At 54.5% G+C, this 22956-nt stretch overlaps 1 protein-coding gene across 1 annotated transcript; it reads right to left on the reverse strand.

Annotated features, from left to right (window-relative positions):
* Positions 1 to 4977: 4977 nt before the first annotated feature.
* Positions 4978 to 22636, reverse strand: NCF4 (neutrophil cytosolic factor 4). Its single transcript, XM_026499681.4, has 10 exons — positions 22436 to 22636; positions 17036 to 17120; positions 16527 to 16680; positions 14334 to 14404; positions 11519 to 11646; positions 10278 to 10335; positions 9528 to 9626; positions 6797 to 6927; positions 6493 to 6558; positions 4978 to 5359 (listed from the first exon to the last, which is right to left on the reverse strand). The coding sequence occupies exons 1-10, from the start codon at positions 22465 to 22467 to the stop codon at positions 5164 to 5166; spliced, it is 1020 nt and encodes a 339-aa protein (XP_026355466.1). The 5' UTR covers positions 22468 to 22636; the 3' UTR covers positions 4978 to 5163.
* Positions 22637 to 22956: the final 320 nt, after the last annotated feature.

The raw sequence follows: 22956 nt of genomic DNA on the forward strand, positions 1-22956 counted from the left end.
CTTGTGTCACTGAGCCAACAGCCAGAGAAAGGAGTCACTATATTGGCTGGAACTCTTGATGCCTATTACCAGAGAGGAGATTAAGTTGTTTCTACACGAGAGGTGATGTCTGGAACCACAGTGATTCATGTGTATGCCTGACAGTATTTTCTTATCCTCTAGTCTTGGTCCGTGGCAAACTGAGGCAACTCAATAAAGACAAGACTTCCAAGAACTCAGATCCCATAGAATGAAGTGATGGGTCATCCCACCATTTGGCCCGTATTTGGCCAATGTGCTGGAGGAGAGTACGGGAACAACGAAATGAGTGGTGGGAGGAAGTAATGACTTTTTCCAGAGATATTCCATTAACTTAGATTTCTTCCTAAGAAGCCTGTTTCGGATTGGGCAATGCGTCATTACCTTCTACACATTGTTAATTGCAAACTGTTCAAGGCTATTACCTGATCACAGATATTCACCACTTTGGCAAGCGGAACGTTTTCATCTGCATTCATCATGTCATCAGCACCATCATGATGACCAGCCAAGCCTTACCTGTACTTAACACCGCTTCAGGAATTTCCCCATCACGCAAGGCATGAGCACTAGATGAATCATAGAGTTTACCGTTTCTTTACTTACCGACTCCTCTAACTTACTTGCATTTTAGGTCAACACACTTCTTGTGCAAGAATGAAGTTTCATATCACCATCTTCTCCTTAGTCCCAAAGAGAAGTCTTCAAAGCCCTTATGGAAAGGTTCATTTTTCAAATATCACCATAGACGGAGGCTGTGTCAAGTCTCTGTATATGCTGATTTGTCAGCATCATTCCACGCATTGGCCATTACGTAAATAACATTCTGAAGGGTAAACTCTTCTGGGGAGTCATGAGTCTTGGGCTCTGTGATTATAGCAAGTGCACAGTTTGAAAAGCAGTGTTTATCTTCGTTCTAAAATTCTTTGTACTCGGGCTATGATACACATATCTCACTGGGGAGACGTAAACGCTGAAACAGTAGCGTTCATGAGAAGTTCAGGAAGGAGGTGTACATGGCCGTTTTCCAGGAATGACAATAATGTTTCCTAAGTCTTTTTTTCCAGTCCAGAGTGCCTTCAATGAGTTTGCAACTGGTACAAAGTAGTTATTAGTCAGTCAGAAAACACCTCTGGCTACCCGTGTTGTCTTGTTCGCATGATAAAGGACACCTTCCAAAGATGGCACATGTTGGTTTTTTTCCAGTTAGTTCTACATGGATCCTGTGTGTACCTGCAGCACTTGGCAGACCAAGAAGAGTCCACAGGGTGTAACCATATGGTGGCTCCTCATCGGCCTTTCTAGAGAGAAGTTTTCTCCCCACGACCAATAGATCGGTGTCAAAGTGCAAATCGGTTAATATCATAGCAAACCCACGGATGCAATTGTCAGGAGCTTCATTATCAGCAAAAGCTTTTTCATCGCCAATTTTGACATTTTTGTACTTTGGTTATTCATAAAGTCAAAACTAAAAAGTCACACACACCCCCAAAGCAACAAAGTCTAAGGGAACAATAGAGACAATTGGTTATGGTAAGCATAACTACGTAGCTCAGGGTCAGGAACTGTCACTAACTCTGTGCCAAGTTTACACAAAAATAGACTGTGGGTCTCTAGAGACACCCCCACCCCCACCCCCACCACCAAGCTGTCTTTTGCTTAGTAGTTGTCAGGCATATCTTCTTATATGCTTTTACTTTCCCTGTTTCTATGTCCTTAGATTTTATGTGAGTCTCTCATGTGTACGACACTCACATGGACTTAATTTTCTAAAAAATCTAATCTGACAATTTTGTAATTGGTGCATTGAGTCCATATACTGTTTAAAGTGTCAAAATTATTGATATATTTGAATTTATTTTTTGCCAAGTCACTTTCTGAATCCTCCTTCTTTTTTCTTCTTTCTTGCCTCCTTTTTTTTCTGAAGATTTTATTTTTAATTAATCTCTACACCCAATGTGGGGCTCAAACTTACAACCCCGAGATCAAGAGTCACATGCTTTTCTGACTGTGCCAATTAAAAAATTGGTTTCCTTTCTTCTTATTCATTTTGATGTAAATATTAGGAAACACATATGTTCTTTTCCTATTCTTTGGATGATTTTCATTGAAATTTTACCCTGCACATTTCATTTGGCAAAGCCTAACTAATGTTAGACAATTTTTAACTCTGGTTGTGCATAGCGTAAGCACCTCAGAATACTTTAATTCCACCTCTCCCAATGCACGTATGATTATTATCATCCAATATATTAATTCTGTCCTTTTTTTAACTCTAGACATTAGACACTATTATTAATTTATATTGAGAATGTCTTTGAATTTATATGCATGTGTATGAGTCAGGATTCCATCAGAGAAGCTGATCACTAGGAAAGATGTAACAAGAGTTTTGCCTTGAGGATTCAATCTTCCTCAATCGTGGGAACTGGTTAAACCTTTTATATGATGCTATTGCATCTATGTCAGGTCTGCCGGGGAGGCTGTCAAAAATAGAAGACATGTGCGACTTGAGAGAAACAAGGGCAAACAGAAACCTCCAGGCACAAGCTGGAACCATGAGGACGGGCTGGAACCACATCGGCCTCTCACCACCTCCGAGACTCCAGTGAGGGTGAGCTGCAGAGGAGACTGGTGCTGAACACACATCCAGCACAGGAGCTGGGACCTGACATTGAAGGGGTTACCGAAAGCCTGTTGTCATTCTAAGTGCTGTCCTTTTGTGGCGATTTCAACTTTCGCTCACTGCTTTGAAGATCTTCTCTCTGACTTTTGTGTTCCAAAGTTCCACCCTGTGACCCAGCAGACGAGCGACAACATGCATGACCTGCAGCAGGATCTCTTTACTATGGAGAAGCTTCCTGCTGCAAACAACCCCCTTCTGAATCTCGTGCAGAATGGCTCTGATGGCCCCCACCCATCTGGATCCACGCAGGGAAGGAAGTTCTTGGAAATACCGTTTCAGCTTAGCAAGTCAACATAAGACAAATCCACCACAATACTTATCATTGCTTTTGTTAATCATGTGTTCTTGCATCTCAAACCGTCCCTCAAGGATCTTCTTCTTCTTCTTGAAGAACGTGCTTTAAAGATACTTTGAGTTCAAGGATCTTGGTGGCAACCTCTCAGTTTTTATCTGTACATGTCTTCATGTCACCGTCACTATTGAAAGATGGTTTTGCTGAGCATATAATTCTTGATTGAAGGTTATTTTGTCTCCAAAATGTGGATACCATGCTGTTGACTTTGGCTTCCACTGATACTGTTGAGAAGTCCACGTATCATGCTAATTGTTATTTTGTAGTGACCTCAACCTTCTCCACTTTTAAAATCTTCTCCTTGACTTCAGAGTTTTTACAGTTTCAAAATGTAGCCAGGGATGGAGCACTTTTTATCTCTCCTGCTTGTCCAGACATGCTCCTTAGACCCACAGATTTGATTTCTCATCAGTTTTGAAATACGGCGTCTGCCATCTCCTTAAATGTTGCTTCTCCATTCTCTGTATTTTCTCTTTCTGAGATTCCAATTTTTTAAAAACCACGTTCTGTTGTTTGTATGTCTTAACTTCATTTTCATATTCTCCAACCACTTGTCTCTCGGTGTTATAGTCTGGGTAATTTCTTTGATTTTCCTCTTTTCCAATGCACTGGTTTTCTCCTCTCTAGGATCCTGTCTGACCCACCCACTGGGTTTTCTGTTTCAGGAGATGCACACACACATCTGCACGTGGGTACACACATAAGCGTGTACGTACATTCCAGCTCCCTTTTGCAAATCTGCCTGATCATTTTCTTTGGCTTGTTCATTTTTATGTTTTGATTCTTTATTGCTTTAAACATTTAGTCACATAGTTCAAACACTTGTCGTCCCTGGGGCTCTAAAGCTAGTGCTTGTTCCCACTGCCTAGTCTCACTCACAGAGAGTTAGTGATCTTTGACTATGAGCCTTTGCTTCATCTGAATCCATCAACCCAAACTGAGGACATCTCACACCAGAGGGAGCCTTCTTCTGCTTCTGCTTGGAGGCAGGGATGCCGCTCTGTCAAGGTCACCTCAGCCCTCACTCCCAGGGCCTGGACCCATCACAAGAGTCCCTGGCCCAGCCTCCCAACAACATGGCCTCCCTGGGGCTCGAGCATTCTGACAGCAGTGCCTCTGCATTTCAGAACAACTCCCACCCCTCCATGCTGTGGGTTCTGGCCCCAGCTGTGATCATGGGGGGCTTGGGGGGAAAAGGGAGAGGGAGGGTCACTGAAGAACCCCACCCCTTCTTGTGAGGTGGTGATTCTTTGCAGACTGTCCTACCTAGGGCCCCTCAATCAGTCTGGCCAGGCCACATGTTAGAAGCCAAACAACTGGATTTGCTACAACGGAGCTTTCAAGTTCTGTTGAATTTTTGCTGAACGGATATTTTCTAGTGTGCTCTTATGGGTTGTATTGTATCACCCCCCCACCAATATATGTTGAAGTCCTAACCCCCAGGACATCAGAATGTGCCCTTCCATGGATATGGGGTCTATAGAGAGAAGTGAGGTCAAAATGGAGTGCTTAGGGTGGCCCTAATCCAATATGGCTGGTGTCCTTATAAAAAAAGGGGAAATTTGGACACAGAGACAGACACACACACAGAGAAGATGTGAAGAGACACACGAAGAACACTGTGTGAGTATGGAGGATGGAAATGACGCATCCATAAGCCAAGGAATCCCAAAGAATGCCAGAAAACCCCCAGAAGCTAGGAAGAGGCAAGGAAGGATATCCCAACGGGTTTCTTGGGAGCACGGCCCTGCCAATGTCTTGATGTTGGTGGACAGGGCAAGGGAACGGGGCAGCTAGAATACAGGCCCAATGCCAGGGCCCCCTTCCATATATAAATGACCCCTAACTGACACTCATTAATAGGGATTTTACTCCCTCTCCATTCTTTCCTCAAAAGATACTGTCTTTTACAGTCTGGACCTTTGAGATGAAAGGCTTTATTTCACTTCAAGACCAAGTGTGCAGATAGACAGAATACAAGCCAAGCCCAGCCGGTCCATGGATTCGAACCAGGAAGTCTGTCCCATGCTCCCAGGCTTTCCTGGTCCTAATTTCCTCGGAGGGCTTCTTACCAAGGGTCCCTCCCTGCCCCAGGGACACCATCGCCTCAGGGGACAGTGTTGTAGACGGCATAGTCATCCTTCTGGGTGACGTGCAGCTTCCAGGGGAAGAGGCGCTTCTGGGAGGGGAGCCCTTGGGCCTGCCTCACCATGAGCGCCACGTCCTCATCTGAGAGCAGCCGCACCAGATCCCCGTCGGCATCCCGGTAATTTAGGGCGATATCCTCCCTCTGGAACTCCCGTCTGGGTAGGAAAGATCACGGTTAATAAAAGGTCCAGGGGCCTTAGACCTAAGCCTAAGGGAGACAGGGAGTGGGGGCTGAGGGAGTTTTAGAGCCAGGATTTAAGAATCAGAAGAGGTCAGAACTTGACACAGGCCTTATCACCTGTGTGGTCCAACGTCCCATTGTACAGATGGAGAAACTGAGACCTACGGGGAAGAAGGGGCCTTCACAATAAATTAGTGGCACAGCCTGAAATGCCTTGTGTATAAATGTGCAGAGTTAAGAGCCATCGTGGGGAAGAGGAGTGAGTTTGGCCAGGCACAGAGTAGAGAGAATTAAGCCCCCAGAGCTAGCTGCATGCCGCTACGGAGGAGAACTTTTGAAGGACTGGGACTGTCTGGTGTGGGGTGCACGTGGCTGGTGACAGTAAAAACTGATACAACCTTCCTATTGGTAACTCAACAAATGGGGTTGGAAGCCTAACAGACTTGCAAACACCTTGATTCCAAAATTCCACTTCTAGAAACTCATCCTGAGGGAACAATCAGGCAAGTCACCAAATATGAGAATCCCAGCATTATTTCTGCTAGCAAGAAAGGGGAGGATGATCAAATTGGCCAAGAAGGGGATGGCTACATTGATTACAGCGCGTCCCCAGAAGGACACCACGCAGCCCGCTGACATCATATTTATGGGGTGAGGCTGGAGGTGTGCATGGAGCCCATCTGGATGTGTATCTAATGATGAGAGGAGGAATATCTATACTTCACTTCTTTCTACCTTTCTGTGATTTCTGACATTCTTGGTTTTTTAATTAATGAAGAGGAATTCCTTTCATAGTCAGGAATAGATTCAGGTTATTTCCAGTCTGTGGGACCAGGCTGGCTCTTGGGAGCTGGTGGTCCTCTGACGGCGGAGGACCCAAGTCCAAGGTTTTTGGCTGGGAAGTCTCTAGCTCTGGCTGCAAATCCTCACTCGCAAACTGTGTGACCTCCTCCAAGCCCTTGTACGTCTCTCTGCAGACCCCCACTCATCTCCGTCATGGGAGGCTGCTATCTGCCCCGCTAGGGATCAAACAGACGCCTTCACTGGCTCTGTTCCTCCCTCCGTTCGCTCCTCCAGGGGTCTGGCCCCCGCCCTCCCGCCTCTCACCTCATGAGCTGCAGCAGGTCCTTGAACAGCGGAGTGCTGCTGAGGTCCTCCTCCACCGCAATGTCCCTAAGGGGACAACGGGCAGCGGTGAGGGGGCATCGGGCCAAAGGGGGACACGGGAACAGGCCAGCAGGACCACGCTGGATCTTGACATCTTGTTACCCAGCTGTGGCTTGTCTGGAGGGCAGGATGAGCCGCTGCGGGCTTTTAGTTGGGCGAGGGGAGCTCTGCTTTACTTCTCAGCGCCCAGAGTGTGATGTGGGGGGCAGGGCGGGGCGGGTGGGGAGGGGGCCAGGCCACGCACTTGGTGGTGCTGATGGTGTCCTCATAGTAGTAGCAGCGCAGCCAGTTGGTGGGGTCTTCTTCCTCCGGGAAGTCCTTGAGGATCTTTACGAACGACTGTGGGAAGATTCCCGTAGCTCCCCGGACAGTACCCTGAGGAGGAAAGGAGGGGCTGCCCTGTCGGTGGGAGGAGAGGCAGCGGGGCCAAACCTTGCTCCCCCCACTCCCTTATGATGATGAAGACGAGGTCGTATGCAGAAGAAAAAGTGACCAAGGTCGCCATAATGTTCACCCCAAAAGACATATTTCTGTTCTAGAATAGGTCAAGATCTCACTTTATCTGGAAAGCTGCTTTGATCTAATTCAGTCACTCATTCACAGACTTCGTGAGCACCAGCCACGTGGCAGGTCTGGGACTCAGAGTGGATGGCAGTCCTTGCCCTCTGGCTGGGAGCGCGTATTACAATGGGTGACGGGCAATGCGGGCCATGCGCAGGGACGTGGGTCAGCTTCATGCTCAGCCAGCGGCCACGGTGTTAAGGAGGAACACAGAACAGGGGAGGGAGATGAAGGGGTGGCTTTCTTCACTCATTCATTCATTCGTTCATTCATTCATTCTGCAGATAGCACAGAGCACGTGCTCCAGAGCCAACAGCCAGAAAGCTCTGCCCAGCCCCAGCCAAGCAATGTTCTCTTAATCTTCACAAACCTAGAGAAGACATAGTATCCACATCCCAGTTCCCTCAAAGTAGTCCCCTCGCTGCTCCCCTGACCCTCTCCTTAACCAAGGCCAGAAATCAGCCAGCCTATTCACATAGAGAACTTTTCAGAAAACAAGAAGGTAACAGGCATTCCTTATTTCTGGACAGCTTCCCAGCAATACCCTACAGCTGCAAGAGCCATAGGTCCCAAGACAGGGCTCCAGGACCGGGGTACGATCAAAGCTGCTAAGTCTGTGAGACCAAAGGTCCACGCACCTCTCTAGCCCCTGGAGGCCAGGGACCCTCCCCTCCCCGCAGTCCCCCTGGGGCCCGTCCCACCACCTCCTTTAGTTACCCTCTGCCTCAGGAGCCTCGACAAAAGGGAATCTTGTTTAAGAACAATAGGACCCAATCCAAACAGCTGGAGCCAGGGCCAGGGCTTCCCATCTCCATTCACTGAGTCAACATGAACCCTGTAGGGGCCACGCATGCCGCGCGTGGGAACGAAGCAACGATCAAGACAAGCCCTGGCGTCAAGAGTCTCCTGTGACCTTCCCAGCAGCCCCAGCGCCAGCCCGACGGATGCATCTAGGCCCTCTATGGGCCAAGCCCCGAACAGCTGCGCCTCGGGAAGCCCTCCCAGGACCGCGATGAAGAAACTGCCCGACAGCGATCTCGTTTACAGAAAAGGAAACCACAGGGTTGAGCAAAGTTCCCAGGGACGTAAAGCTAGTTAAAAACAGCCAGGAAATGACAGCAGATAGTCTCACACCAGAACTCAAGGTCCGCATCACTGTCTTTTCTCGCTGCCCACACAGTAAGGGAAATCATCCCAGGTGACACACCAGTGAGTCTCAGCTGCAGGTGATTTCGTCCCCCAAGGCCAGGTGTCTGGAGACACCTGATTGACAACTGCAGGGCTGCTGCTGGCGTCTCGTGAGCAGAGACCAGGGATGCGGCTAAACCCCTGCGATGCACAGGCTGGCCCCACACCAAGAACTGTGGCCCCAGAAGTCAACAGTGCCGCGGCTGCGAAACCCCATGACAGGCCAAGATGCTAAACTCAGTAGATTAACCGACTTGCCCGAAGCAACTGGAGACCAAGTGTGGTCTCCAGAATCTTCTATTCCAGCCACACACCTGCCTCCCCTGTGGCTGTGTTCCTAACACTGTCCCCAGCTGGCTGCTCTGATTTCCAGGACTATCCTCAGATGGCATCTCTTCCCTGGGGCATTCCCTGCCCCTGTCCCCTCTGATTTCCCCCCACAACCAGACCCGAAACAACCTCACCTCCAACTTACCTCCAACCTCACCTGCAACCTCACCTTCAACCTCACTCCCATCCTCACCCCCATCCTCGCCCCCATCCTCATCTCCATCCTACCTCCAGCCTCACACCCATCCTCACTTCCATCCTCACCTCCAACCTCACCCCCATCCTCACTCCCATTCTCACCCCCATCCTCCCTCCCATCATCACCCCTATCCTCACTCCCATCCTCACCCCATCCTCACTCCCATCCTCACCTCCAGCCTCACCCCATGTTCACTCCACCCTCACCTCCAGCCTCACCCCCATCCTCACCTCCAACATCACCCCCATCCTCACTCCCATCCTCACCTCCAGCCTCACTCCCATCCTCACCTCCAGCCTCACCCCCATGTTCACCCCACCATCACCTCCAACCACACTCTCATCCTCACCCCCATCCTCACTCCCATCCTCACCTCCAGCCTCACTCCCATGTTCACCCCACCCTCACCTCCAGCCTCACCCCCATCCTCACCTCCAACCTCACCCCCATCCTCACTCCCATCCTCACTCCCATCCTCACCTCCAGCCTCGCCCCCATGCTCACCCCCCTCACCTCTAGCCTCACCCCCATGTTCACCCCCCTCACCTTCAGCCTCACCCCCATGCTCACCCCCCCACCTCCAGCCTCACCGCCATGCTCACCCCCCACCTCCAGCCTCACCCCCATGCTCACCCCCCCACCTCCAGCCTCACCCCCATGTTCACCCCCCTTCATCTCCATGCTCACCCCCCCTCACCTCCAGCCAGTCTTTATTGATCCGACTGAGAAGGATGATCACATCTCCAACTTTGAAATTCAGTTCCAGTTTGCTGTTGCCAGTGAAGTCAAACAGGGCCTGGGAGAAGAGTGCAGTAGGGCAGGAGGAAGGGAGCATTCACTGAATTCCTACGAAACTGCTTTGCATACTTCAGTATCCCAGTTAACAGATGAGGAAACTGGCTCAGGGAGCACCGCTGACTTGTCAGAGGCCACTCCATGTGTTAGTGGAGGAGCCAGAATTAGAACCCAGGTCTCTCTGACTCCAGAATGGTACTCCTTTCAGACCTGCTGGGATGAGCACAGAGGGGCAAGGATCCAAACTCCCTGGGCCGAGCACCTTCCTCAGCCCTCCAGGCCTCCATGTGGGCTCCTGAGCTCCCATAAGCCAGGGCACTGACCACACTGTTTCTACATGTGTGTCCCCAGGGAGCCGGGAGCTCCTTGAGGCCAGGGCCTGGTTTGAGTCATCTCTGATGCTTCAGTCACCATGGTGGGGCTGGCCTGGAGGAGGCCGGATGATGGATGGCCGCATTCCCCTCTACCTGAGCGCTCCCCATATCACCTCCTGTCAGCTGAGTTGGGTGCCCTTAGGGCCGAGGCTGAGGCCCCTCCAACCTGCAGCACCCAACGCCAATTGTGGGCACACACAGGGCACCCAGCAGGAGGGGCACAGTGGCGAAGGGTGGAGCCCAGAGGTGGGGTAGGAGGCCTGGCCCAGTGGGGTTACCTCTGCTCGCGGAGCTGCCATGCGGTCAAAGATGGCGCCTTGTGGGGACTCGCTCTTGCTGTGGAGACAAAAGGGAGGCCTGGTTCCCTCAGGGCCTGGCTCCCTGCTTCTGTCCCCAAACGAGCCCCTCATTAGGGGCAGGAAAGGCGGGGGAGGGAGAAGACATTAAAAATGCAGCTACAACTGCTCCTCTGGGCCATCTCACACACACACACACACACAACACACACACACGCATGCGCACACAAGCTCACACAGTTCCCATTGCCTATGGGGAAGGGACTGTATCCCCTTTGTGGACCAGGAAACAGAGAATCAGCAAGGAGGTGGGGAGGAAGATACACATTTGCTCAGCATCCTAACTTATCAACACTTTCACGTCTGTTCTTCCTTCTACTCCCCGCACCTAACCTCTAATTTCTCAGCCAAGGAAATGGGTTGGAGAGGCCCTCTGCGCCAGGGCTCGGGGCACAGGGCTGCCGCATGGCTCAGCTAGAGTGGAGACCATGCCTGCCCGCGTGCCTCTGGGAGATGGCCAGGCACCGAGAGGACACTCAGAGATAGTAGCCTGAGGAAGGAGGGAGGCCCTGGGAGGGAGGCCGGGGCTCGGGGGCCCTGTCCCTGGAATTCTTAGCAGCAGCAGCCTGGCCTTTGGAAGCGCAGCCCTATCACAGTGGCTTGGATTTTCTGTGATTATTTTCTGCTTAGGAGAGAGCTGGAAGGGAGTGGTGGGCTCTCTGGAATCAGTGAGGAAGCAGCAGTGTCCCCTGGGGGCCAAGTGTGACACCCCAGAAGCCACAGCCAGCCCCATGGAACTGCACGATCGGGGGACAGGGCATCCCAGGACATTCTCTGGAAGTGTCTGTGGAGAGAGCAGCTCCGCCCTTCTCTCCCCCTCTCCACTCTCCCCAAGCACCCCGAGTCCTGAGGCATCTCCCATGGGTGCTGGGGCACCCAACTCTCCCCATCAGTGGCCCAGTCCCTGTCCTCCGGTCCTCACTGTCACACACATCAAAATGCACCCACCTTCGACCCCTCCAGGCCCTGTGCTCGGTTTTCCAAGCTCACCTAACAAGCTGCACATCCTGGGGCGTTCAGGGATGGAATTGATATCTAGTTTTTCTCTTCCTCCAGGGAAAAGAAGTGCCTTTGCCACAGGGGTATCTGGGACAGAGTGGTTAGGAGCACCTGGCAAGGGGCCTGGGGCCTGTCCCACGGGAGCGCAGGGGCCGGGCACTTACACTTTCCGGGTGCGCGGCCGGAGCCGGCGCAGCGCCTGGGGCACCTGTTCCGAGTCAAAGGACGACTGGTAGAAGAAGATCCGGACGTCCTCGTCCATCAGCACCCAGATGGGCAGGCTAAGGAGGCTCTGCGTTTGGGAGAGGAGGCAGGACGAGGGGTGGGCAACAGAAACGTCTGGACATCCCAGCCCGTCTGTCCCATCCCCGTCCCCCATGCTGGTCCCTCTCTCTCTAGTAACGCTTTCTCTGGCTGCTCAACGTGGCATAAGCTTTCCTCCTTGGTTCCAGATCAGAGGGGACCAACTGCTTGAGGACAGTTCCTTTGGAGAGGACAATAATGGTGACAACAGGTAAAATGATGCGGTGATGACAGTCCAGACACCGTATTGAGTGCCACACTGGGTGACCTCACTCCATCTCACGACCACCTGAAAGTTAGTGTCAGAGAGGTTAGGGGAACTGCCCCAGGCTACCTGGCCTAGAGAATGACAGAGCTGGACCACCCAGAGCCATCTGCCCCCAAGGCCCAGCCTTGAGATAAAAATGAGACAATAGTGGGAGGAAGAATACCTCAAATGACCCAAAACAATAATGGTTAGTGGTATTACAGCCTAAAAACTGCTTCCTGCTACTTGATCTCATATCACAGTTGGGGAAACTGAGGCTCAGAGAGGCAAAGGACCTGACCCTGTTGGCAGAGATAAGGAGCACTGGAGTCGGGACCCTCACTCAACCTCATCCTGGTTATACCCACCACTTATACTCCGTGAGGACGCAATGTACCTGGACCCCGGCAGGGTCATCCTCCCAAGCTGCACAAAGCACAGGTCCCCAGGAGTACTCCAGACGCACCCAAACCCCCTCGGAGAATCCCATGGAGGCAGCAGGAGGGGCCCAGAGGTCCATCCTGGAGGAACTGGGAATGCAGAGCCCGGAAAGGACACGGCTGTCACATGGGGAGGGCTGGGAGGCAGCCCAGAGATGGGTTTAAGGGTACAGACCCTGAGCCAAGCTGCACCTGGGATCAAATCCCACTCGCCAGCTGGGTGACCTCGGGCAAGCACGCCTCCCTATGCTCATTAATAAAACGGGGATGATCCTAGCGCCTGCCTTGTGGGATGGCGTAAGGGTTAAATGAGCGATGTGTACGCAACACTTAGAACACTACCAGGCACCCAGCAAGTGTGCCGTCAGAGTTGGAGATGATTGCTGTCACTGCCGCTTCCATTACAACACAGCGCGCTGGGTACACAGAGCCGCGAGTTCGAATCCCAGCCCTCCGATCCAGCTGCTCTATGACCCAGAGTGAGGGCTCCATTGCTCATTTGTGAATAGGGAGCATAGCATCTAACTCACAAGTCATTGAGGGAAATAAATAAGCCTATTCATTTATCCTACAAATGTATGTCAAGAGCCTCCGGGCTGCTGGTCAAAGCACCCCACGTGGTTCCAGGCAGGTGTCATTATCACATGACCCGTATTCTCCACAAGGACAGTGGCGACACTGGTGGGTGGAAGTTACAGGGAATCAGATTTTTCTAATAGCTGTCCAACAGGGGATGCGCAGGGAAGCGTGGTAGTGAGCTCCCCGTCCCTGAACATTTCAAGCAAAGGCTGGGGTTACCCATAGCAGAGATTCCTGCAGTGATTGACTCCTGGGCTTTGAGGAACCAAATCAGACAGATAGGCAGAGATGGGATCCTCCAGGCGGCTGGTGGCTAAGCCTAGGTGTGGGGGGAAGAGCCCCCAGCTCCACCGCCTCATCCCTCCCTCCAGAGCTCTCCCCTCTCTTAGCCCTGCAGGAGAAGACAGGAGCCTCCAGCCGCCCTGAAGGAACAGCTGTCACAGCGCCCCCTTGGGGGGAGATGCCTCCAGTTCCCACCCACCCTCTGCTCAGAGCCTAGAATTCCTGCAGCCACTGGAGAGGGCCGAGGTCTTCTTCTCCTGCCTCCCAGCTCCTCTCCACTCCTCCTGCCGCTCACGCCACTGGGAGCGATGATCTCTCACGTTCTGGAAGCTTCCAACATCACTCCCCTCCCATGAGATCAGTGAGCTGGAGGCATTGCCCCATTTCATAGGTGAGGAAACCAAGGCCTAGAGTGGATGAGCAACTCGCCTCAAATCACCCAGTCAGTATCAGACAGAAGACTGACAACCCCTAGCTCCGTGCCCTTCAGCCATGAGAATAGAAGAGGAGGGGAGCCCTCATTGGCTGTGAGGGTGCCTCTGTGCTCTGAAGTGGGCTTCCCTCGCTAATTTCTTAAGGTTGCCATCAAGCCTCAGCTTGGATGCCTCTAGTGATGGGGTGCTCACTACCTCATGAGGCACACGGTCCCTTTCTTGCACAGTCCTGATTGGTAGCAGGCCTTTCCTGACCAGTCTGGTCTCTGCCTTCAAGCTGCTTCTTTCTCTGTGCTCTCATCTCCTAGGGATGCAGACAGTTTACAAGAGCCTTTCTCCAGTTTGTACAAAGGCACTGTGTGAGCGAGGTGAGGCCCTGGCCCATCATGCCCCTGTTACATAGGCTGTGGTTTTGTGACTCCCTGTCCATGTCCCCACCAGGCAGCAGGTACCTTGAGGACAGATACTGGATCCTATTCCCCTCGGTATCAGAACGCCCAGCACAGACACCAAACTTGTCGATTCAAAGCGTGGTTCCTTGTTCCTTCTCCACTGCTCCCACCCCACCCTCTGGAGCCCTGAGAACACATCCTGTTTCTCTCCCCAGGCCTGGCCCTTAAGGACTGAAGATGGGGGCCATCGGAGCCAGAGAGCCACCCTCCCAGGGACCAAGGTGACACGGCCCCGCCATTACCTTCATGTAGGCGTTGAGGGCAGGTATCCGCATCTCTGCGATCTCCTGTTTCACTCCCACGTAGACTTTGGCTGTGGAAACGCAAAGAGCCGCCCTGGCAGCCTGGCCCAAGACCGCGGGGCTCTGGGCTCAGAGCCGCCCACCCAGGCCAGGAATCTTCCCCATCGGCTCAGCCGTGCTGAAGGGGCCACCCCGGGCCACCCCAACTCTCAGCTTGCGTTCTCTGGGTTGTACTGTCGCCAGCTGATATTTTTCTTGTTTTACTTATTTATTGCCCTTTTCTACATGCACACATGCGCACACACACACACACACACACAGTCACGATTCTTGGCTCCAAGAGAGGAGGATCTCTGCTTTGCCCGCAGCTGTAGTCCGTCACCTAAGACGAGGGTCCTCAATGCCAGCTACACATTTAAGTCACTGGGGGAGCATTTAAAAATCTCATTGTGTAGGACTCGCCCCAGAATCATTAAAGCAGAATCTCTGGGGGTGGGACTTGGGCCTCAGAATTCTTTAAATCTCAAGGTACTTCTAATATGCCCCCCAAGGTGAGGAACCAAGGGTCTAGCATAGTGCCCCCATCAATCAGTATTCGTTCAGTAGATGAATAAATTGTTCCTCAAAAGCCAGGCAGCATGTTAAGGGAAAAGGGAAACAGATGTTGGCTGACCCAAGACAAATGTCATCTCCTGGAGCCTTAGGTGGGGGCCCTGGTCGAACCATTCCCCCAAGAACCCCCAGCAGAAGGCAAATGTCTGGCTCCTGTTGCCATGAGATGGGCAGGGGCTGGTGTCCAGACGTGGTAGGAGGGCAGCATCCGGGGTCTGGGGTAGGGAGGCCTTGGGATTTAGCAGCACAAGAGAGACGTTAAGGTCAGAGGTCAGATTACCTGGTTGTGGGGAGGGTGTTGGGAGGGAGAAGAAAGTCAGGGATGGCGCTGTAGAGAACACATAAGAACCTTCCAAGGAGCAGCAGAGGGGGCAGATTCCGTAAGAAGTGGAGGAGCAGCCGGTGAGGTAGGAGGAGACCAGGGAGGAGGTCAGGGAGAGCTTCCCGGAGGAGGAAGCGGAACAGTGAAGGTGAGGCCAGGATATGCCCACAGAAGTCCAACTTAACAGGTCACGGCCACAGTCCCAAGGGGAATTCGGTGGGGCAGTGACAGCAGAAACCAAGCCGGTGGATGAGCAGGGGATGGGAGAGGAGAAGGGGGACCGTGAGTGACTCCTAAAAGAAAGGAGATTTTGAGGGCTGTCGGGGCTCGAGGGGGCTGATGGCCAGAAAGCCTCCTCGTGGCACAGGTTTGTCTAAAGGCAGGAGCACTGAGGCTGTGGGAGAGCCTGGCAGAGTCCGTAAATACGGAGAAGGCAGGTGTACAAGGAGGACCAAGTTGCCTCGGGAAAGCTACAGAGAGGAGAGAGGGGCAAAGCTCCCTGGAGCCTGGAGGGGAGGCTGGCTCAGAGCAAGACCACCCTTTCGCCTGCAGCCCAGAGACAGGGAAGGAGCAGGTGCGAGTGGGAGTGGCTCCAAAGCAGAAGAGAAGCCAGGAGCCCGGGGGCGGGGGGGGGGGGGGGGGGGGGGGAACAGCTTCAGCTCCTCCGGGACCTCTGCCGGGACCTCTGCCAGGACAGAGAGAAAACAAGAGCAAGCCAGAGGCAGAGTGTGGAGCCCCAAGACGGAAAGGTCAGGAAGCGTCTCTGCTGTTGGTGGGAACGGTGGTTGTACGCGACCTGTAGGGCGTGGGGGCACCCCGAGACCACCCGCGCACCCGGCACCCCACACTCCTGCACGGCTCGAGAGGGCAGGCGCCGAGCTGCTGGAGATTTGGGCCAATCCGAAGTGCCTGTGTGGACTGAGCGGGGGAGAGAGGCCAGGAGGCAAGGGGTGAGGGGACTGTCCGGAAGAAAAGCTAGGGTGCCCACCGTGTTCCAGCCGAGCGGGTAGGGAGGAAGAGCCCCGGGGAACTGCGGGAGCTGGGGCGGCCGTCAAAGGGCAGCTCTCAGACAGGGCTGCAGGGGGCGCTGAAGGTGAGTCCCCAAGACGCACTAGGGACGGATGGCTGCAACGGGGCGGGGGCGGGGCAGGAGGTCAAGGGTGGAGGCTGGAGGGGGCAGCCGGTGACTGCCAGGACAGCGCGGTCGTGCGGCAGGGCGCCCAGCTCCCCAGGCCAAGGACCGGGCCGGGCCGGCCTACCTGGCAGCGTGGGCAGGCTGCAGGTGAACGGGCTGGTCTTGTTCTCCGGCCCAAACCGCTCCTCCAGCTTGGCCTGCAAGGCGTAGAACTGGCGGTAGCGGCGATAGATGAGGTACTTGGACCCCCCTTTTGTCTTCACCTCGATGACGAAAACCTAGGGAGGACACAGGCCAGGATGTAGCGAGGCCACAGGCAGAGGAGGGCGGGGGTTCGAAGGTTTTAGGATTAGAGCAGCGTTTCTCAACCTCAGTGTTCTGCGGTGGGGGAGGCGGCGACTTCTTTGGGGTGGGGGCTGTGCTGTGCGCCGGGCGGAGCCGAGCAGCCTCTCTGGGCTCTTCCACCAGAGGCCAGCAGCACCCCGCACCCCCGCACCAAGTCTCGAGATATTTACCACCCAACGTCCCCTGGAGGGCGAAATCGCCCTATTAGAACCGCTGCGAGAGAAGTTAAGGGGACGAGAGAGTTGGAGGGTCAGAGGTCAGAAGCTGGGGGTCAGGGGTCCGTCTTACGAAATAGCTGGTGAAGCCCCTCTTCTCCTCGATGTCGGCGATGTTGGCGGAGACGGCAATGTCGTCGGGAAGCTGCTCAAAGTCGCTGAGGGAAGAGAGCCTTGTTACCACCTGACGGCCCGCTGGGCCTAAGTGTGCAGGAGGGAACCAAGGGTGTGTCCGGCACCCCTCGGTCAACCCCCCTTCCAGGGCCAGGCCGTGACATGGCCCAGGACACTCGGAGATGGGCCGGATGTCAGCAGCCATATTGCAGTCCGGCCAGTCGCCCTGTGGTGATTCATCCAGGAGCCGCGCATTAAGGAGCATCGTCCATGGTCAGACCCTGGGCGAGGCCCTGGGTCACAGGGGGAAACAAAGTCAACCCGTGTCCCGCAGAGAGAATGGCTCCTCATGCCCAGGCTGGGGAAGTCCTCCCAGAGGACGATGCCGCGTTTGAAACAGGTCTAGAAGGTCAAACAGAAGGTCAAAGGGAAATCCACCAAGCAGGCCCAGAGGCTTGGGGGAGGGCCTTCCAGGCAGCGGGAACAGCATATGCTAAGGTTTCAAGGCTCGAGGAGTAGGCTCAGGTCTAGTGTGACCGGAGTTAGCTGAGATTAGAGACTGAACAGGCAGGTGAGGCCAGGCTGAGGAGGGTCTCCAGTGTTGAGCTAAGTAGACCCTGTAGGCAACAGCGAGCCAGGGAAGGCTTCAGAAGAGAGTAAGAACAGAGGGATCCTGGCTGTAGGAGGCCAACTCAGGCAACTGTGTGCAGAGGAAAGGGAGGGCCAAGACGGAAGGGAGAGAGCAGCGCTTCGAGGCCCTGGAGTGGTACAGCTGGGAGATGGTGGGGGCCCGAGCCAAACAGCAGGGACAGGAGGAAAGAACAGACACAGAGACAACCCTGGGCAGACACTATTTCATTGTGTCCCCTGCTTCTTCCTGCTATTCAAGCTCCATTTTTTTTAGTGTGGCAATGTGCCTAGCCTCAAGGTGATAGGCCATGACTGGTCTGAACCAAACCTAATAATCCCATTCCTATTTCCCAGCCTCCCCTGCAGCTAGGACCAGCCACGTGACCAGTTCTGGCCAATGAAATGTAAGAGGGAATCTGCATCAGGGCCTCTCCAGGAGTGTCCATTTTCCTGATCCAGAGGAAGGGACAGGCCAGCGTGTTTTCCTCTCCTTCCCCCTCTGCCTACCTTGAAAGCAGGGGTGCCGTCTGGTCCCACAGCAGCCATATTGCCCCCATGAGGCAAAGACGGGAGGAAGACCAAAGGAATCTCTGGGATTCTGGTCCTGAGGTCACTGAGCTGCATAAGCAGCTGTGGCCTACCTCTGGACTTCTTGTTATGTGAAAAAATAAGCCCCTGTTTGTTTAAGCACCCACGAATTCCTTGGTGCCCTGCAGACGTATATACTTCCAGCAGACACGCTACCCATCTGTGAGTCATTCCTGACTGATGGCCAGCAGGGTCTGGGGACTGTTTGGATTTGGAGGGGAAGAAAGGGCAGTGTCAAGAGTGACACCTACGTGTCACCCATATGCTGACCAGGATGGGGGGGAGGGGAGCAGTGCTGATGGACTGAGTTTCAGGCATCCTAATGTGAGGCCCTTGGCCCCCAGGTTGTGGTCTAGCAAGAGCTCATGGGGCTCTAGAGCTCAGTGGGGGTGGTTGGGGATGGGGGGGATGGATCTCAGCTGGAGTCGGGGAGGTACCACGTGCCCGTGACCTGTGGTAAAGACCCCCCCGGAAGAGCAATCTGTGAGCAGAGGGGGCTGAGAGGGACAGGTGAAGGACAAGCAAGCAGACAGCCAAGGGGACAGAGAAAGAGCAGCCAGGGGTGGCTGAGTCCAGAGCAACTGGGAGACGGGGTAGGAGTGGGGGCGGGGCTGCCACATTGGCAAGCTGGCCAGGCCCTCGGGGGAGATCTGTGTCCCAGTCTACACACCCAGTTCCAGCTGCTGCTGGTCCCCACGTGGCCTGGGCTGCGTGGGACCTCTGGCTAGCTCAGGGCACTGGTGGCTGCCACTGGGGGGGGAGGGACTCAGGGTGGCAGTGCGCAGGCAGAGGAAATCCCCACCACTTCCTAAGCAACTTAGTGGCCACTGGCAGCCTCCCCACTCACTTTCCACACAGGCCCCCATGGCAACACCCTCAGGAGAAGCTTCCTCCTCCACTTTCTCCCCAGAGGCTGTGCATTTCATGGTTATTTCATCTGCAATAGGACGGGGGCGGGGCAGGCAGGAAGGAAGGAACCAGAGCATAGAAATGGCCCGGGGCAGGGGATCGGCCAGGTTGGTCATAACTACACTTAACAGTCTCCTGAGTGTGCGCCATGCTCTTCTGGCACCTTTTTACAGACAGGGAAACTGAGGCACAGAGGGGTTACAGAACCTGCCCAAGGAAATGGAGAAGCTGGGATTTGAGCCTAAGCAGAATTTTTTGCTGCCCCAACAGCTCACTGCATGCACATAGATAAATCCTAGCCCCCCCAGCCTCAGTTTCCCCACCCAGGGTAGTAATAATAATGGCAAACGCTTGTTAGCACCTAGCGTAGCTCACATACTGTTCTAAGCACATTCGGACACGGCCTCTGCCCCCCTGGGTCTCATGGCTGAGTAAAGGAGTTCGACACTAAACAAATAACATCATTTCAATGGTCAGGGAGGCTGTGTAGGAAAAGCACACGCTGTTGTAAGCTATCCCAGAGCCCGGTCATTATTATATCCGCCCCCCACCCCCAGCCCTGGAGAACTAGTAGTACAGCAGGCAAGAGAGCTTGGCAAGCAGGCACTTCAAAGATGGGGCTTATGTCCATCAGAGAGAAAAGCAGGGTGATTTGCATGTCTGAGGTTCACTGCTTGCTCAGACGGAGGATGGTCAGGGAGGGCTTCCTGGAAGAAGTGGGGCCAGGTCAGCGGGAGAAGCAAAGAGGAGTTGGCCACAGCACGACAGGTAAGGGAAACTGAGTGCAAAGGCTCTAGCCATACAAGAAAGGGGCAAGTGCAAGGAACTTCAGGGTGGAGGCAGTCTGAGAGCGGCCAGAACACAGAACGGGAGGCAGAAAGTAACACAAGACACAGGCAGGGCCCATCACACAGTCCCTGAGCCTTGCCCTGGGGCAGTGGGCGACGGAGGCTTATGGGGGGGATGGCACGAGTCAGGAGGTCACATATGTCACAAGCCCAGCCCCAGAATCCCCACGAAAGCAGGGACCCTGCTCACTGCTGCACCCCCAGGGCCCAGAACAACACTAGAGACATCGTAGGTGCTCTGTGCCGGGCCACCCCCCTGTGTCTTAGCAAGTCCTCTGGTGGTCAGTATGGGAATGGCCTGGCTGCCTGCTGGGGGCTGAGCCAGGAGGCTGCTGCCCCAGGGCGGAGGTGGGGGAGCAGCAAACCCAGCCGGAAATCCCCCCAGAAGAGCCTCCCCCGGAGATCTCAGCCAGGACCCCTTGGAGCTGAAGTCCACTCGGGGCCTTCTGGGGCCGGGCTGCTCTGGGTTCATATGCACCCATGTTCATCAGGCGAAGGCCACTATGGAGCCTGGACGGGAGGGGCTGATTGAGGCCCGGCAAGACCCTCAGGTAACAGCTAGGTCAGGTTTGTGGCTCCTGCACGCAGTAGGTGCTCAACACATGCTTGTTGGAACCAAACTCACTAGCCCAAGATAGTCCTTTCGAACTTTGGACGTCTGGGTTCTGGGGTCTTAGAAAGTCCTGCTGGACCCTCACCCTCCCTTTCCATCCTCCACTCTGGCCTCAAGCAGCATGCATCCGGGGCACCTGAGGGGCAGGGAGGCCAGTGACCCCCGGACCTGGCTCCCTGGCCCCATGAAGGGAAGCAGGAGGGCGCCCCTTCCTCCTCCTCCGAGGGGCAAGGGTGGCTGAAAAGACCCAGGGAGTGGGAGGGAGGGAGCACACCGTTGGGGCGGGGAGGGGGGGGGTCTGGGTGGGTGTCATGGCTTCTGATACATTCCCTGAAAAATAGGAAGTGCCACGAGCCTCACATGGCAGCTACTTCCCGTGTGTTTGTGGGTTCAGCTGGTCTCCAGTGAGAACCTGTCCGGTGGGGCAGCCCCAGCCCCGGCGCCACCCCCCAGCTCACCGAGGCCCTCTTGACCCCTCTTCCAAGCATTTGCTTACGTGACTTCTCCACAAACACACACACACACACACACACACACACACACACACACACACACACACTGACAAGCTTTCTTCTGACCTTCAGCCTTTGGAAATTCCACCTCCAGCCCCTAGACTCCACTGTGGACCCTTTGCTGCCCACTTGGACATGAACCGGCCGGGCCCATCTCCGGCGGCCCCCAGAGTCACTCCACACAGTGGGCACGCTCTCTTTCTGATGTCGCCTGCTCTTCCAATCCAGGGCAGGAGCCAAGCCCCGTGGCCTCAGGTACCCCCCAGCTCAGGGCACAGTGTTGCGGAGAGACGGGCCCTGGCTAGGCTGTGCTCCAGGTGACCCTGCATCTGCAGCACGACAGGATGGGACTAGAAGGAGCCAAGGACATTCTCCAGTTCAGAGATCCATTCACTGATTCACTCATTCGGCAGCATAGCCGGAGCATTTAGTCTGTCCCCGTGTTGTTCTATATATGGGGGGCACAGCAGGTGATGAGGGGACAAATACCGTCCTGGGGCCTGCTGATGGGGGAGCCTGTGATACAGAAAACAAATGAGCCAGTATAGAATATTACACAAGTTGGGGCGCTTGGGTGGCGCAGTCGTTAAGCGTCTGCCTTTGGCTCAGGGCGTGATCCTGGCGTTATGGGATGGAGCCCCACATCAGGCTCCTCCACTGGGAGCCTGCTTCTTCCTCTCCCACTCCCCCTGCTTGTGTTCCCTCTCTCGCTGGCTGTCTCTCTCTGTCAAATAAATAAATAAAATCTTAAAAAAAAAAAAAGAATATTATGCAAGTGGTCTAAGGATTCTGCAGAAAAAGGAAACAGGGTGAGCGGTCAGAGAGCAATGCAGGGGCTGTAAGGGAAGACTTTTGACTTTGAGCCAGGCCCCAGATAAAGAGGAAGAGGCCAGACCCTGTGATTCTGTTTGAACAGAAGATAGAAAGCCATTGCTGACCATGGGGTGAAGCAGCGAGCCCAGCCTGGGGCCCAGGACACCTGTCCACCCTCTACACCCGCTCCTGTGTGACCCTGGGAAAGTCACTTCCCCTCTCTGAGCCTGGGCGCCTTCATCTGTGCGTGAGGGAAGTGAGCCGTGACTAGAGGCTTCCTTGAAACACTTCTAAGAATCCGCATTTCTGAGCATCCGGGTTCTGACTCAGCTCTGGCCTCTTAGCTTTTAACCTCTATAAGGGGCTGCAGGAGGGTGGGCCTCTGCCCCCAAGGCCTGCCGGGAACAGCGAGGAGGCCCAGGGAGGGCACTGGCTCCGGCACTCACCTCTCAGCCCGCAGCTGCTGGGCCAGGGCCATGGTCGTCGGTGCTCCCGGGGAGAAGGTGGAGAGAGTCTTCACCTGGCCAGGCCCCGGCCGGCCGACTTCACCTCTCACTCACCTCTAGCCACCCTGTGTCTCTGCTGTGGTCCCAGGAGTCCCCAGGAGCCAGCCGGGGGGAGGCCCCACCCCTGCCTCTCTCATTGAGAAGAAGCTCCTCCTCTGGGCTCTCTAGGTCTAGCCCTCCGCCCACACTTCCTCTTCCCCACCTCCCAGCTGCACTGCCAATTGGGGAAGTACCCACCCTTGGATGCTGGGTTTGCAGGAATCCACGGACTCGGGGGCTTTGAGGACTTCCTGGATGTGATTTCTTGGTGCCGGGCTGCCATGCGACATCAGAGAGCTCCATTCCATCGGAGACAGGGTCCCTGTGCTGGCTTGGCCACCAAGGGGCCTCGTGAACTTGGAGAGTTCATGAACTTGGCTCATCACGCCCAACCCTCTCACCCTCACTGCCAAGCCTTTGCC

Source organism: Ursus arctos, unplaced genomic scaffold (genome assembly GCF_023065955.2).
Source record: "Ursus arctos isolate Adak ecotype North America unplaced genomic scaffold, UrsArc2.0 scaffold_21, whole genome shotgun sequence".
NCBI lineage: Eukaryota > Metazoa > Chordata > Mammalia > Carnivora > Ursidae > Ursus > Ursus arctos.